Source organism: Tyto alba, unplaced genomic scaffold (genome assembly GCF_018691265.1).
Source record: "Tyto alba isolate M040663 unplaced genomic scaffold, T.alba_DEE_v4.0 Super-Scaffold_21, whole genome shotgun sequence".
Taxonomy (NCBI): domain Eukaryota; kingdom Metazoa; phylum Chordata; class Aves; order Strigiformes; family Tytonidae; genus Tyto; species Tyto alba.
In genome coordinates this window covers 17,094,065-17,109,981 of record NW_024881295.1, presented here as the reverse complement: position 1 = coordinate 17,109,981, position 15,917 = coordinate 17,094,065, and the positions used below count along the sequence as shown (strand labels likewise).

Below are 15,917 nucleotides of genomic sequence, written 5' to 3'. Positions count from 1 at the left end.
TTTAGACCATTGCTAATCCATTTTAGTTTTAGGTTTTATCTGGTCTAGAGTCTTTTCAAATGTAGTCTACTGAAAAAAGTGTGTTTCTTTTTGCAACTATTGTACTATAACTACTAGGGCTTTTTATTATGTAAAGGCTGAAAAGAAGTGTCTGAACTGTCACTGTAATGGCTTTCCTTTACACTCTCCTTTCAGTAGTGGAGTCAGAATGAGAGTAGATTCTATGACAGTGGTGATGCCATCATTAATTTTTGCCGTTGGGAATACAAGACAAATATAGCAGTGAGACATGTAGATCCTGAGGTATAAAGATGGACACTGACTACTGAATTGTCTATAGCCAAAAGTCAATTAATTCCTTTAAAGGGCCCTAACATTTTCTAATGAAGAATCAGGCCACCTCGTACGGTAAATTTAAGTATACTGTGAGCAGTCTTGCTTTTCTTAGTTAGCTTTTGCGTACTCCCTGCAAGTAGCGTACAAATCTCTGGAAGAGAGAATGGAAATTACACTACTAGATCCTGAGCAATTCTAACCTACTGGATTTGTCCTGCCTGAAATTATTTGTCAAAAAAAGAATGCTGGAGAGTGCATTTTGGAGAAGTGTTACTCGCCGTGAAGTAGAAACGTGTAATAAGTATGTGTTTCTCCTGCTTCCTTAACACTGGCTCACTGATTTATTCAAAATAACCACATCTGTTCTTTTATACTTTTGCCCTTTATCCCACTGAGTTGCTTCTAGAATTGAAGGATACCCCCTTCAAGTTAGGAATGGAGAGACAGTTTAACACCCCTTGCCCTTGCCCTTGCCCTTGCCCTTGCCCTTCCCCTTCCCCTTCCCATTTCCCCTTCTCTTCTCCCTCTGTGGGCCTATAGCTCAGCTGCTCAGTTCCTGGATCTCTTACATCTATTGTCCATCTATTTTTCTGCAGAAAATTTGCTCCTTTTTGATAACGATGCACAGATGACTTGTAGCCATCTTGATATTTTGCTGTCATATCTTGTTTTGTAATTGCACAATGTTTATTTTTTTTCAGTTTTATATTGTATAGCTATCTGTGGCTGTATGTTGACAATTAACATTATTTCTCTTAAAACTGAAAAATGGTCCTTTTCCTGTCCTAATTTCCTCGTGAATTCCAGTTTCAGAACTGTTGGGTGAAGTGCCCTGTACTTGACATATGTAAACGTAGCCATAACTATACATCTTTGTTTCATAATCAAATTCTTGTCTGGCAGCCTATATGAAAATACAGAGACAGTAAACTTTTGAGAAGACTAAATGAAGAATGGAAGAGAAAATGAGTGACCAGTGTTGATCCTTCTGTTCAGTTCTTTGTCACTTTTAGTTACTTGGATTGAAACAGGCTAACTAGAAGCTGACAAAAGATAAGTATTTAAAAGCATAACAATGTCGTGACAGGTAGAGCAACTGAAGGAAGAGCTAAGTGCCAAAGAGGCTCAAGGGGAGGACCTGAAAAAGAGAGTGGCTGGTCTCCAGGCCGAGGTCTCTGCAGTAAGATTTATCTTTTGTGTGCAGTGGCCATTCACTGGGGTTTGCTAGCTCTCTGGCTTTTGGGGTAGCTTTTCTTCTCTTACCTTCTTTATGACTTGACATAACAGTAGAACTAACAGCCTGCTCAGCCTTGTAGCTGCCTTTTTGTTCACATGGTTTTGGTGTCCATAACATCATTCTTCAACTGAACATCTCTATTTGTTTTGTTACTGTTTTTTAATGGTATGAGCTGTTTTATCAGTAACTTATTCTTCTCTGTTGAAGCAGATTTTCAAAAGTATTCAGCACCCATTTTGGGGAAAGACTTTCAAAGAGATTTTCTTTCCCTAGTAGAACAAAAATAATTTGAAAAGATGTGCTAAACCCTCTTAACATTGTTTCATAAAAAATTACAAAAGCTGGATGCTGAACGCTTTTTAAAAATGATTGTTTATTTTTAGAAGCATGAATTCAGGTTATTCCTTTGCTGTGAAGTTAGTGCATTTACTGAGTGATCAGAGTGTCTCACCGAGAAGAGAGATGCGAGCACTTAATGCTGTCTTAACTTCTCTTGCAAGTTGGAATGGTATATTCTGCACTCTTCCTAAAGAGCTTTAGCACGCTGGCAGTGTGGGCTTACAGCTCTGAAAGGGTATTTATAGTGAGAATGATCTTAGGGTCCTACTTAGGAATTTTAATGTAATGAAATGTGGTTGTGTTTAGATGAGAGCATTTCACCAAAACTCAAGTATTTAAAGTAAACATCTCTTCTCAGATGACCACCCAAAAAAATTTATCTTTTCAAAGAAAGACCAGAGTGGTTTGAGGAAGTTTTACTGTCATTCAGGCTACCTACTAGTTGAAAAAGCTTGTGTTATCTGAAATTTTTAAGGAGGCTTTTTCGTTTAGATGCTTGAGAAAACATAACTGTCGGTAACTAGTTAATCTCTTCCCATGTGTTCTGCTGTGCCTAGCAGTATTGGCCAGTAGCTGACAGCAGAAATAATGCTGCTAACATCAATACTTATATATCTAATCTAAATAGGCAGTGAAATCATTCTGTGGACATATTTGCTTTTAGTAAAATATGAAAAATACAACCAATTATGTTTTAATTAAGTGAACAATAAACTATTGAATAATTCTATAAATTAAATTCTTCTTATACTCATTCCCATTATTCCTATTTAAAAGTCAGTTTGTGGGGGGTTTTTTGAGCTACATGCCCTCCTTCTTCCGCTCCCCTTCTTCCTTACCTCCTCATGTACGCTGTTTCACACTGGAACACAGGAGTGCTCAATGACAGCTTTTGATGCTATTCTAATATTCTCTGATAAAGAGTTTTCTTTCTTTAATTGCCTATTATTGAAACAGTGTTGTCAAGATAAAGCCACATTTACCCAAGCTTTTCTTCTCAGTTATTTCTACTAGTATGTGCATTTATTCTGATTAAAAATAAAAAAATAAAAAATTATAAATTGTAGTTTATATCAATTTCATTTTCTTCTTGAAACATTCCCAAAAATGGAGGATGACCTGGACACTTTTTTTTGTGATGTTCTTTAATTTCTGTTTTGAAGCATTGGACAACATACGTTTGGGGGAGGGATTTTTCTTTTTAATGTCACAAACAAAATTGTTCAAGTTAAAAAAGGGAAAACTGTTTAGTTTTTAGAGATATGTCCACCTCTGCTATATAATATATAAAAGTAAAATATTGCTATTTTATTGTGAGAGAATTCATTGGAGGCAAACCAGAAAGTTGGTTGTAAACTTGGACATAAGTCTACATGTAGACTTCCATGTCCTGTTTAATTAAAATTTTTCTTTTTCTGAAGATTTACATCAAAATTGTTCTGGTGATGACTGCACTTAGAATGAGATTTCATCTCATTTCAGTGCTTTGCTTTTAACATTCCTCACTGTGTGTCATTATAAATGATAATCCAACCTACATTTGTTAAAATAAATTGGCATTTCTGTACTGATTTAATTCACTAAATTAAATCTAGGAAATTGCTCTCAACAAAGTGCAATTCCACAAACAGTTTTCATGTTGTTTTGATGTATGTTTGCATTTGCTTTAAGAAGCTTCCATAAATTAAAAGGTATTTCTTAGAAGATTGAAGTGCTGGTTTTGTAAATAGTGGGAAAAATAAAGATGTCTTTACATACTTTGCAAATATGAGGCTGGATCGATAGATGGATGGAAACTTGCTGGTTTGACATTTCAAAGCAAACATCGTGCTTCTGAGAGAGAACTGTAGGTATCTCATGTTTTCTGATATTTCAGGGTACGGGTACTTTCTCATTACAGTTCTGCTTCATCTTCATTAAAAACTTAACCCTGCTAAGTAACTGGTTTTGGTCAGTGCTTTGAAAGATGACTAAGCACAGACTGACTGTTAAAAATAACCTCTTTTGAGAAATTGATACTATTGCTACTCCACTCTTTTGCCTTGTATCTTTTGCTAATGACACAAATTTTTGCTGGCCTTCCATTCAAGATAACTGAAGGCTTCACGATTCCATGGAATAAGTTTAGAGTATCATACTGTTTGTTGGTAGTAATGTGAATGTATTGTTATTTTTGTAAGGAAGGTATAATTTTTTTCCTTTGCCCATCTTTTCTTTTTCAGATTGGTCAGGTGAAACAAGAGCTGTCACGCAAAGACACTGAGTTGCTGGCCTTGCAGACAAAGCTGGAGACCCTCACAAATCAGTTCTCTGATAGCAAGCAGCATATTGAAGTTCTGAAAGAGTCTCTTACAGCTAAAGAGCAAAGAGCTGCCATCCTGCAGACAGAGGTGAAACGGGCAATTCTGTACTTACTGACTTTTCGTAGAGAAAGAGATAAAAAGCATTATTTCTTTTGTTCTTGCTTAAATTATACAATCCCATAGCCATTCAATACTGCTTGTTCTGAGTATGATGTGTCTTCAATTATGTTAGATTCTCTAGGCCAGGGGATTGGTCATAAAGACAAATATGTGTGTTTAAGTGCACACACACTCCTGTGGACTAATACACACTTCTACAACATGCTCCATTAACATGCAGTCACTAATATTATTCTTCTTCGGCATAGCTAACTTGGAAGTTGCAATGCCTGAGCTGGGGGGATTTCTTTTCAATAATCTTGTAGCTAAAAGAGAGCAGAGAAAGGAAGAGCATTATGGTAGTATAGAACTTGCTGAGCCTTCACTGCTACTGTCAGCATGTATGGGAGGGAATTCTTGCATGTAAGCCTGTACTTACACCTGAAATATGGGCTTTCATGTTTTATGATGCATATTCCAAGATAAACAAAAAATGTTTTCAGAAGTGTGTTTTGATAACAAATGCTTAATGAATTCCCATATTATGTAAGTCACAAGTGTATATCTGAACATCAAATAGATAATAAGTATAGCATAAATTTATTGCGTTTGGACATTCTTGAAGAACAAGCATGAAATGTTGTGTGAGGGCAGCATTTCAATCCCCGGGTTTGGCAAATTGTAGTGTTAGTAGAAGTCCAAAAGATGGCGGTCATGCATCAAAAAATATTTGTGTTGTTGCAGCTAAAATAGTAAAAAGCCAAAGGAGCTGTGAAATAGGCATGCAGAAAATGTGTGGGTAATACTGGTAGAAAGATTCCATATTATAAGAGTGTTATGAAAATTTATTTCAAGTTTTTACCCTCACATAGCTTTACTTTAGCCATATTCAGTGAATCTGTGGGTACACATGGCCCTGTCCACATGCAGAAATCAAGTTACATAGTAAATATTTTTTGATGTTCTGAGATGGATTTTCTGATTATTCTCAGATTTATCTAGAGGTTGAAATTGCCTTAGTCAGTATAACTGTGAAAGTGTGCTATTTTATCATAAGAATCATAAACTTGTTAAATTTGTTCATTCTTTTTTGCTAGTCAGAAATGTACCCTAGATTCGTACATGTTTATTTTAAAAAATACTTATATTTCATTACATCATTGGAAGTAGATATTAGGCAAATAAATATTTTAAAATGGAGATTGCAGATTTTGATCCATTATAGTGATTGAAAATAATATAGATATTTGAAATTACTGTGCAGTATTGTGATAAACTTATGAAGATGGAATCACATTTCTCTGCTTACTTTTAAATAATAAAAAGCACTTTTTATTAATAGTACTTTTTATTATATAAAAAGTACTTTTCTGCCTATGAGAGATGGAATTCTTGAAATTATATACTTTATTAACAAGTTAAGAGACTTCAGTAGATGGTCATAATTTCATCCTTTTTTGGTAGGTAAACATTTAGTCAAATAATATATGGAATATAAACAAAATATTAAGAAAAAAAAAAAGACTTGGTTATATACCATTGATAGATACTTTTGTTAGTTATTCAGAATGTTTTGATTTTATTTTAGCTGAAGGCCAAAGTAGATTTTTAATATAGAAAATGATTCTACTCTCTAACTTGTAATATTACTGAATAATCATTGAGAGTACTTGTTCTTCACTGGGTTCTTCCAAATGAGATTCTCTTAGAGCACCATAATACAAAACCAAATTGGATTCTTCCTCTGAAATGTACAAATTCTTTTTTAAGAATAAAAAGTGGCTGTAAGGTGGGCTCTGGGGGAGAAGGGGAGAGATATTTTCTACTTAGGGCTTTTAGTTTGTTCACATAGTTTGCTTCCGGATATCATAAGTGAAACGTAACAACTACAGTAACAGTGAAAGGTGATTTTTCACTCTGTCTTTCAGTAAGGAGTTGCTGTGGAGTTAAAACTTTAACAATATTGGTTTAGAATTATGTTTTTATGATACATTTAATGGATGCAATACAGTCTAGCATGTTCTCCACAGTAAGATGTAGCAATCTGGTCTGTTTGTAACACATACAAAGTGTTGGTATCAGGCTATTCCATTGTATCAGAATAGATATTTAGAACCATCCATTTATGTTCCTGAGAATTCCTATGTAATTCCGGTAAGTTGTTTATACTTTTTGAAAGATAATCACGTCTTTTTCATCCTTCCTGATGTTCTTTACAGAAAGCTCAACAATTAAATCATCATACAGTTATCTTTCTTCTGTCTTCACAAGTGATCTTCTCAAGATGGAAACATGTTGATAAAATGTAGCATTGCAATGTTTGTTGTTTCATCCTGTGATGTATTTGTTTGGTTTTTGTTTTTTTTTTTTTTTTTGAAAATGTATCTTTCTATACAAGAATTTTCACCAGGAATAGGGTAGGAATGTGAGATCCTTCCCAGCCTCACCTGTTGACAGCACTGGTCAATATTAAAACATAACTAGCTTCTCTCAAGACACCTAGAGAGAATTGTGAGGAGGAAGAGGTGCATGTTCTGTCATATATTGACAGACATCTTCATAGGGGATTGGTATTTTAAAATAATATTTAAATAAATGTTTTGAGAGAAAAAAGCATACTTTCATAAGCCTCTGCCTTTTAGTCTTATGTTAAAAAAAACTGCAGGTAGGTTGGGAAAAGTTGTTGGTATAATATCTCAGAAATGGGTTTGCCACCTGCCACACTAGAACTACAAAGAACAGTGAGCTGTTTGTGGGGTGTTTATCCTGAGGGCTACTGGGTGGAGAGGATATTGTGGTTAACTTTTCAATTTCTGAAGGAACCTTTAAAAATACCTCTAAAAATGTGCAATCTCTTTGTAAACAAAACAAAAAAAATCAATATTTATTTTGGAATTAAGACTTCATCCATAGAAAGTATGTATTCTGCCCAATAAGCCCTTCAACTTAGGTCAGTGCCAGAAGGTTTGTGGCTTCAGTGGGAGGTTAAATTAATCAGTGAGAATGTTCTCCTTTATTTTTGTGTAGCGACCAAGCTGGCATGGTTCTGTAATTGGTCTGTTCCATATGATAAATTCAGATTAATATTCAGTAGAAAAATGCATCTGGTCCTCTGGAAGTATTTTATTTGTTTCAGTAGAACATAAAATGTTTTAAGGAGTCCTTTATTGGGGCTTATACTGACATTTTAAAAATATAGTAGACCTTCACAAATCAGAGACAGTTAGAGAGTGGATCACATTTAGTGAGGAATGTGCAAATGGGAGCTGGGTGTCTCTAACAAGGCTTGTTAGCACCAGCTACATGAAGACCTATGCTGATACCTGCAAACATTGAGTTCACTGTGTTTAGGTATTTTCATACCTTGTGCTGCAGATTGTGGAAGAACAGTTGAACTGATTTCTGACCTGAGCAGGCCCTGGAGCCAGTACAGCTGTCCTGCATTCAGTTTATAAACCTAGCAAGAACCAGATGAGCTTTGCACAAAGCCAGGTGTGTGCGCCTTGGCTCCATGGCATAGTCATGTAATCTAAATTGTCCAGATAACTGGGAGGTGTACGTTCATAAAGAATTCACTCTCAGTCCTACAGACCGTACTGGACATTGCTGCAGTTTGTATAAGAAGGTGAAGAGTCAACTCTAAGGTAATTAATAAGAAAGAGCAGTGTCAAAAATAGAGAATTCAGTCTTGTGAACTACCACTGCATTTAAAATCAGTCAGTAAACATAGCTTTTAAATCTTAATTACAGACTAAGCTATCAGGAAAACAGCTTAACTTTTTTTTGTCTTTATATGCAAAACTGATCCTTTTAAAAGTGTACTTATTTAAGGTATTTGGAGACTTCACATAGCAATATCTACAGTAGGATAAAAGCAACTTTCACCTTGCATACTAAATATAACTTTATGTCTTCCTCTCTGCATTTCTCAGTTATCTTTGAATTTAGAGTGTTGACAGAATTACTTCAACATTTACTTTTTAAAGTAGCTGGCTCTTGTTAGAAACCATAGCAAGCTCTAAATACATACTTTAGGATCGATATTCTGCCTATTCCTTTTGCTGCCATTAATGTAGTCATACCAACAGAGAATAAAAATCTTGGATGTTGTCATTACAGAGAAATCGGAGCTTGGATATAACATAGGGGAGATTGTACCTTCTGATATAACTGAATGGAGTATGGCTTGGTTCACTGATCTAAATCAGTAGTTCAGCCATTTTTGAACAGGTGGCAGGTAGGTGGGAAGAATCATTCAGTCTCAGGAAAAGAGGAGAGCATTGTTTTTTCTAGGCATCACTGACATCTTCCTAAACCCAGTGTCATAATACCCTGATTGCTACTGTACAATGGAGGTGATGGCAAAAATGAGACAAAGTGTGTACAACCTGAGTCCTGTTGATTCAAGCTCCTGAGTCAGTTCTGAAACTCACTGTGGACTTGCGAAGATTTTAGTGATTTCCCAAAGCTGTGAGTTGGAAATATTCAGAAAGCTGAGACTGTAATTACAGAATCCAAGATTTTAAAACAAGTTTAAGAATAAATCTAGATTAAATATTATGTCATTTATTGTGTTTATTCTGGTAGTCATTGGAGCTACTAATGTGCTAGTTTTCCTTAGCAATTTGGATTTCTACATGCTTAATATATGGCTATACATATTAGGAACAGAATTATAAAGTATTATTTACTGCTACTGGAAAATTCTGTAAAGGCAGACCAGTGGTTCCCAACACAGTTTTCCATACATCGTTCTTAAAGTGAAGAATTTTAAGTCTTATGTATGGTACCCAGCTGAAGAGAGGTACCTGCTGTACCTGTCCCTAGGAAGTGCACCTGAACCTTGTGTTGAAGGTGGCAACAAATGTGCTTATTTTGCTAAACCTTTATGGGAAATTGGGTGGTACGTGCAGATCAAGTTAGCAAGCCCATTGTTGCTCCAAGGGACTAGCAGTTGCCTGAGCTGTACTGTAAGATTTTACTTGCCACGCATAATTAAAGACATACCCATCTATTACTGTGAAAGCAGTTAGGTTAACCCAGGGTTAAGACAACAGCATCCAAGACACAGAAGTCAGGAGAAAGGGGCGTCAGCACCTCAGTAGCTGTTTGCCTAGTCGTTTCCATGTGCAGAGAAAATCTTAAGCTGACTTTGTTGAAGTTGGCATCACCTGACTCCCACAGACCTCAATTCTTGTCACTGTGGGAGGATGCCATACATAAACTGAGCTGACATGAATAAACAAGTGCAGTGTTCTGCCAGGAATAGTGCTAAGGTGCTGATTGTGTGTCCTGCCAGCCTTTGAAAATATTCTTGAAAGTGTTTTCTGTGGTTTCCTAGGCAGGGACCTCACACAAATAAAACCAGGAATGCAATTTACCCCAAACCGTAAGCTAATATAGAGTTCAAAGAGAATAATCAATCAGAAAATGGAAAGCATTCTGTGGATAAATTTCTGTTTGCAGATGTTCTCTTTTCACTTAATACTGTGTTGTAGGCATCTGGACTGTCTCAAATATTTTGCAACACAACTGTTGAGAGTATGTGGATTTTCTTGTGAGGGAGATTTTCAGTTTCCCTTCAAGAATTAATAAAAGTGACTCTTAGCTTTAATATTAGATATCCAGAGAAGAACATACCTAATCAATCTATAAAACTGCGTGTTTTTAAAAAGAAGACAAAGCTTGATCCACCTGCTAAACTTTTCATTACAAACACTAGCAATCCTATAAATCATATTTGGGTAGTACCTGGTACTCTAATATCCCTGCAGAATATACTCCATGCCCCACTTGCTGGGTGAGAGGTCAGGAATGTGATTTTAATAATGTATGTGTAAGTGAGAAGGCTCCAGACATAGAGGTGGCAGTGGGATTGCAGTGCTGATGGGGAGAGCAGGGCAGTTCTTTTCTCCACTGGCAAGTGCTTACTGCTCTGTGTAAAAGGAATCAGACAAAGCAAAGGATTTTGTGGGCGTAATATACTGTAAATGTAGAGCCTTAGAGGCAACTTTTCCATTAGCAAATAGAAATAAAGTGGAATTAGAATAACACATTAAAAATAAGTGTTGCTCAAAATAATGTAAGCATAGTGACTAACTTCTTTCTCTAGCTGGAGTTGTCCAAGTCATCTTTTTACTTCAAGTCTCTGTTAGCCTATGCTCTGAAGAAGGACCAAGAAATTCATTGATCCCCCTGTTTACTCTGTGTGACTGATGTCCTGTAAAGGATGCAGCTAACAGGAACCAAATCTGATACTGTCAGCGAAGATTAGCAGCCGGGCTGGCAGATTTGAGCTCTGTCTGAATGGCGAGTGGATAGGGGTCAGTGGGTTTCTTTTGGTATCTTGAGCAGGTTGGTGGTGTTGGATTTCATGTTCCACAATGGTCTTTGAGATTAGTCTGTGCTCTGTGGTGACCTTATTTTTCTCATCAAATTGATATTCAGATAGCTCTGATTCTTTCTCCCATTTCTTTTGTCTTGTGAGCTCTGTTTCATCTGTGTAAGAGAAATGCAGAAGGAAAAACAAAAGCTTCTCAACATGCAGATGTGAAGTTTGAGGGTACCATAGAAGTCCCAGAGTGTGTTTCTAAATTTATGGAGGCCATGGGAGCTCTAAGTATGTTTATGTGTCCAAATTGTACCCACAATATCCTGTACTGTGTCATTTGTTTTATCTTTGATATAAGACTGCATCCTGCTGAAAACTCATGTTACATTTAAACTATTATGTTGCTATTTAAGCCAAAATATTCTTAGCCATCCTAAGGTAACCCTCCTTCCATGTTTTGATCTGCAGTGGCTGCAAAGGCCTCTGCTTTCATTACTTCCAGGCTCAGCTAATACTCTGATTAAAACCTAGAATATGAAATGACTGTTCGGTATTAGGAGTCAGTGTTTAAATCTGTGAACATTAGACGTATTTCAAATAAATAGATCAGTTTTCCTATGTGTGAGAGAACTTCTCAACAACACATTGTATTGGCTTCTACTTTGAGGAAAAATATTCCAGACTTGTATCTTACAAGACTGAGTTATGTCAGAAGTATGATTTGAGATTTTCCAAGGAGCATTAGTCTCATATAATTTGAGAATAAAACATTTGATTATTTTTAATTTGGCCTCCTACCACTTGTGATAATTGTTTTATCACAAGCTCGTGTATGTTGAAGTTTTAAAGTAAGGGATGTTAGTTTTTGGCATGTGCTTGTGATTTGACGGCACTTACTCCCTTGTGGAAGTGTAGTTTAACTTTTTGAAAATTTCTCTCCTTCGGTGCTAAACAAACCTTCTTTCTGCGTGCCTGAATCTAGGTGGATGCATTACGATTACGTCTGGAAGAGAAAGAGACTATGCTAAATAAGAAGACAAAGCAGATTCAGGAGATGGCAGAGGAGAAGGGGACACAAGCAGGAGAGATCCATGACCTCAAGGACATGTTAGAGGTGAAGGAACGCAAAGTTAATGTTCTTCAGAAGAAGGTAAGATTGTAGAGATCTAAGTCAGATACACATCTCTGATGCATCTTAATTTCTAAGATTTACATTTTGGAGATTAATGATTGAGTCCATTCATGTAATGGGAAGATGATGAGTGATAAATTTCGGTTTGAAATAAAAAACAAAGCAGGGGTTGTTGCCTTTCGGTGGTTGCATGTGCTGCTTCTGCTTCCATTTCACTATTAACAATGACTGAAGTATTTGTAAGAGTGCACATCATCTGAAAAATCAATCCTTTCACACCCACTACCTTAACAAAGCCACACTGATTTGAAGCATAGGGCACTGGGTAACTATGACTTCAGTATGTGACTCAATGAATGAGGGGTTGTATCAGTAGAAACAATTAGGATGATTACTCTGTAACTTACTGAGAAAAATTCAGGAAGAACTTTGTATAACTTCCATTAGAAATGCTGTTTGACCATACTTAATATTTCTTGGGAACTGCTAGAATAGGATAATCAGGGTTCAGACTATCCTGCATATCTTTCTGGATAAGAAAATGTAGACCTTATCAGTGAAATGGAGGAGGTCTGGATAAGCAAAAAGTAGGCCCTGTCAGAGAAACTGGAGAGGCTTCTCAAAGGGCATTGAATCCTAGGGCAATGAATGTCATTACGGATGATTGTTTGCAAATTGCACATAATACATCTCAAATTGTTGCTACACATGGTAAAAAGAGAGAAATGCATGTATCACAATAAATTTTAATTTACATAATGTTTTTTCTTCTTTAGAGAAGCTGCTCTTGGGGCTTGTGTTTAATGTATTAGGCTGTGAATGTCATTTGGTTTTGTTTTTTTTCTAGACCTGTAAGCAATTCCAAGGAATTCTTGTGATTTAATAGTTCAGAATGTTGATTAATTTCTGATGCCTTGCCAATGCCTTTTCTTCTAGTATATAGCTGTGAATCATGAGGGTTTAGGTTGTGTTCAGTTCTGTTACAGCAAATCTCATGCTGGAATGGAAGTTCAGGCATGGAGTTTAGCCATAAGTCATGAATAATTCTAGAATAGAGCCGTAAGTTTTCATGGTCTCATTTTTTGACTGTTCATGTTTTTAGAAATACATAAAGAATTTGTAATTTTTGAGCTGTGCTTTCTTTTTGTTTTCAAAATTGGTCATGCACACTTCAAACATTGATTGCGATCCCAGCTGAATGTTTAACCAAGAAGTGGGGACTCTGATATTTGTGTAAATGTTAAATGTCAGTGAGGTTGTTTTACTTCCATTAACTCTTACACTGTTTTTTCACATTTTCTTGTGCTCTACTTGCCTCTTTAGAATGATGTTTCATTAGTTCATTTATAGACAGTACTAAAGTTTCTCTTTTTACTAATTTTGTAAACTTGTTTTCTTGAGACCAGTGTAATCCATATTAAGACAGTTTCTTCTTGTCTCTTCATGTGGCTAGCCTGTTTTTTGTGGTTTGTTTGCTGCTGCTTTCAAGTAAAAGTACCTGTCTTTTCCGATTGGAAAATAAGGACCCAGGCTTTTATATGCAAAGGTTTTGAAGTCTTGTTCTTCTAGCTAGCTCAAAAGATAATAACATTACCATAATAAACTGCAATTTGAGTTGTTTTGTAAACCTATCTCTGAGCTTCTTAAACAAAAAAATATGTATAACATATCTGTTGAAAAACACCTATTTCCTGCTAACTAGAATCACATGCAGAGTTGTTGGAACCATTTCCTTTAACACCAACAGTTAAATTGTGTAGTTTTTAAATCCAATTTTTTTTTACATTTTCTATAACTAGCAAACTTAGAAGATTCTTATGGATAATACAGCTGTCAATATTTGTATCTGAAATTTGTGGTGCAGTATGGAATTTTTTATTTTTTGTATAGCCTAGGTTAAATGAGCAGATTTAAACCTTTAAAGTTTTAGGATTGCTGTCCTTAACTGATTTTTTTAACTAGTTCTCCAGACCTGGAATCTAAGACTAGGTTTGGGATTTTCTGTAAGTTGGGCTTTGCATTTTCTTGTTCTCTTTAGCATTTTTCTGCAGAAAAGCAGACTTTGAGAAATACCTGCAGAAGCACAGTCTGATTTTCTCTATATACTGTGGAAGTAATGAGAACTTGCATAAAATCTGTTTCGGGTGCTAGAGAAAATTATGAAGTCTCATTTTTATCTGATATATATGCCTGTCCTTTTTTGATTGTACAGATAGCTGCTTCTGCCCTCTGCCTGGAACTTGAGAAGCATGTAGCTCCTCTCATGTGAATGTTTTTCTCTTAAAGCTCGTGAACTGTGATTTACATTTTTGCATTTCTAGAGTGCACCTTATTGAAGTGCACAGGCTGTATTCTGCTTTATCCAAGTGCTGTCTTTCAGACTTTCCAGGACAGTTCAGAATTTTATTGCAATTTAAAAAAATATGCAGCTTTTAAACTTCTGCCTCTGTACACAATAGTCTTTTTATTCTTTCTTCTGATTATAAACTGGTGTGTTCAGGCAAATCATGTTTTAATCTGTATATTCTAATTGAAGATCTGGATGTTACAGTTTAAAGTATCTTCAGAGGTCATAGATAGCAATTTAGGTATTTTTACTGGCTTAGTTATCTGATATTAAATGCTTGTTTTAAGTTTATCAACATGACTCAAGTGGTATTTAGGCATTTTAGTTGAAAACAGTGAAAGACTGTGAAAGACGTGGTACAAGAAAAACTTTTCCTCTTGTGTGGTGTTAAGAAATAATTTTCTATGTGTATTTGGAAGCAGCAGCAGCATATAGCTGCTGCTTGCAGTTATGAGGAGGTATGGGGTACAGGTGTTGGCATGTTGAAGGAATTTAAACAAGTGAAGAATTGGAATAGTAGATACTATTCAATCAGGTTTTACCAAGTACTCTTCCCTCAGCAGGTACTCTAATGAACTAACTTTTGAACACTAGTATTTTTTTAATGCTAGGTAAAAAAAAAAAAAACAAACAAAAGCTAAATCCATAAAGATGTTGGAAATAATTTTTTGAAAAATCGTTGACTTGCATAACTTACCCATTTAGGAAAAGTTGTTTACTTTCTTTTGCAATTCAGGGAGATCAACTCTACTGGTAATGTAGCCATAGCCAAATGATGTATATCTATGCTGGGTGTTTGGACTTCTGTTAATAATTTTTTTTTATTTTCTATGACTCTGTTAAATGTTTAACCACCTATTCTGGTGACACTGAGAAGTAATTGGTGTGGTGCCCAAAACTGTGCTACAGTAAATTTCTGCAAGTTCTGTTGTTGAAACAAAAATAGTTTAAAATCACCCTTTATTCTTGGGTCTCTCTTTGGATTCATTGATGCAGGCCACTCCATAGTTTATTTTATGAACTGTTAGTATCATTCTTGTATTGATTAAAGATGATGAACTAGAAAATATATTTTATCTTCATTCTAAAATCCAGATGAAGAAGGTAAGGAGAGTTTAGTGGCCAACTAGAGATCAAATAAAAGACACAGAAGAAGATTATGAGCAACAACGATCTGAAAAATTACCATGACAATTGACATCACTTCTGATACCCAGTAGGCACCAAAGTACATTTTCCAGGTTGCTGAGGAAACCACATGCTTCACATTTTAAATTCTGGAATCTTTCCAGTTCTGATATCCTACAGTGATGCTGCTTGATAGCACCTTTATTTGAGACAATAGAAATAGAGCAAATGGTAGAAATTTAGAGACTACAGAAATGAGTTTTAGCTTTATGTCTGAAAATTTAATGCAAAAATTTAGTTTTATAGAGCTTCAGGATTTTTTTTTTCCCTCATTTCATTGAAACTAAATCTTGCATAAAATCTCATTTAGAGTTTTTAGAACTTCAGGCAAGGGGATGTTGTGTCAGAAAATAAAATAGGGACCATGCTGGGCAAATTTGAAATCTGAACCTGAAAAACATTAAATTGTGTTTCATTATTGTCTTTGCGACATCTATCTATCTGTGCTGGTAGACCAGGATAAAAAGGAATAGGAAAAAAAAAAATCAATACTTTGCAATCAAAGCACTTAGAGAAATAGCATTTGGGACAAAAGATAAGTAACAGTTACCCTGAAAGAAAAAACATCAGTGAATCAATCACCCCTTGTTTTGGGGGGAGGTCAT

The 15,917-nt window shown here is 35.6% G+C and overlaps 1 protein-coding gene across 13 annotated transcripts in view; it reads left to right on the top strand.

The window, feature by feature from the left end:
* Positions 1-15,917, top strand: part of ERC1 (ELKS/RAB6-interacting/CAST family member 1) — a 300,191-nt gene that overhangs the window by 82,002 nt on the left and 202,272 nt on the right. For 9 of the 13 annotated variants that reach the window (XM_042795215.1, XM_042795213.1, XM_042795218.1 and 6 more), the window contains 3 exons: positions 1,424-1,507; positions 4,135-4,302; positions 11,628-11,795. In XM_042795215.1, coding sequence (XP_042651149.1) covers positions 1,424-1,507; positions 4,135-4,302; positions 11,628-11,795 — 420 coding nt within the window. The remainder of the gene's footprint in view (positions 1-1,423; positions 1,508-4,134; positions 4,303-11,627; positions 11,796-15,917) is intronic. The other 4 variants (XM_042795217.1, XM_042795216.1, XM_042795223.1 and 1 more) reach the window with 1 other exon arrangement.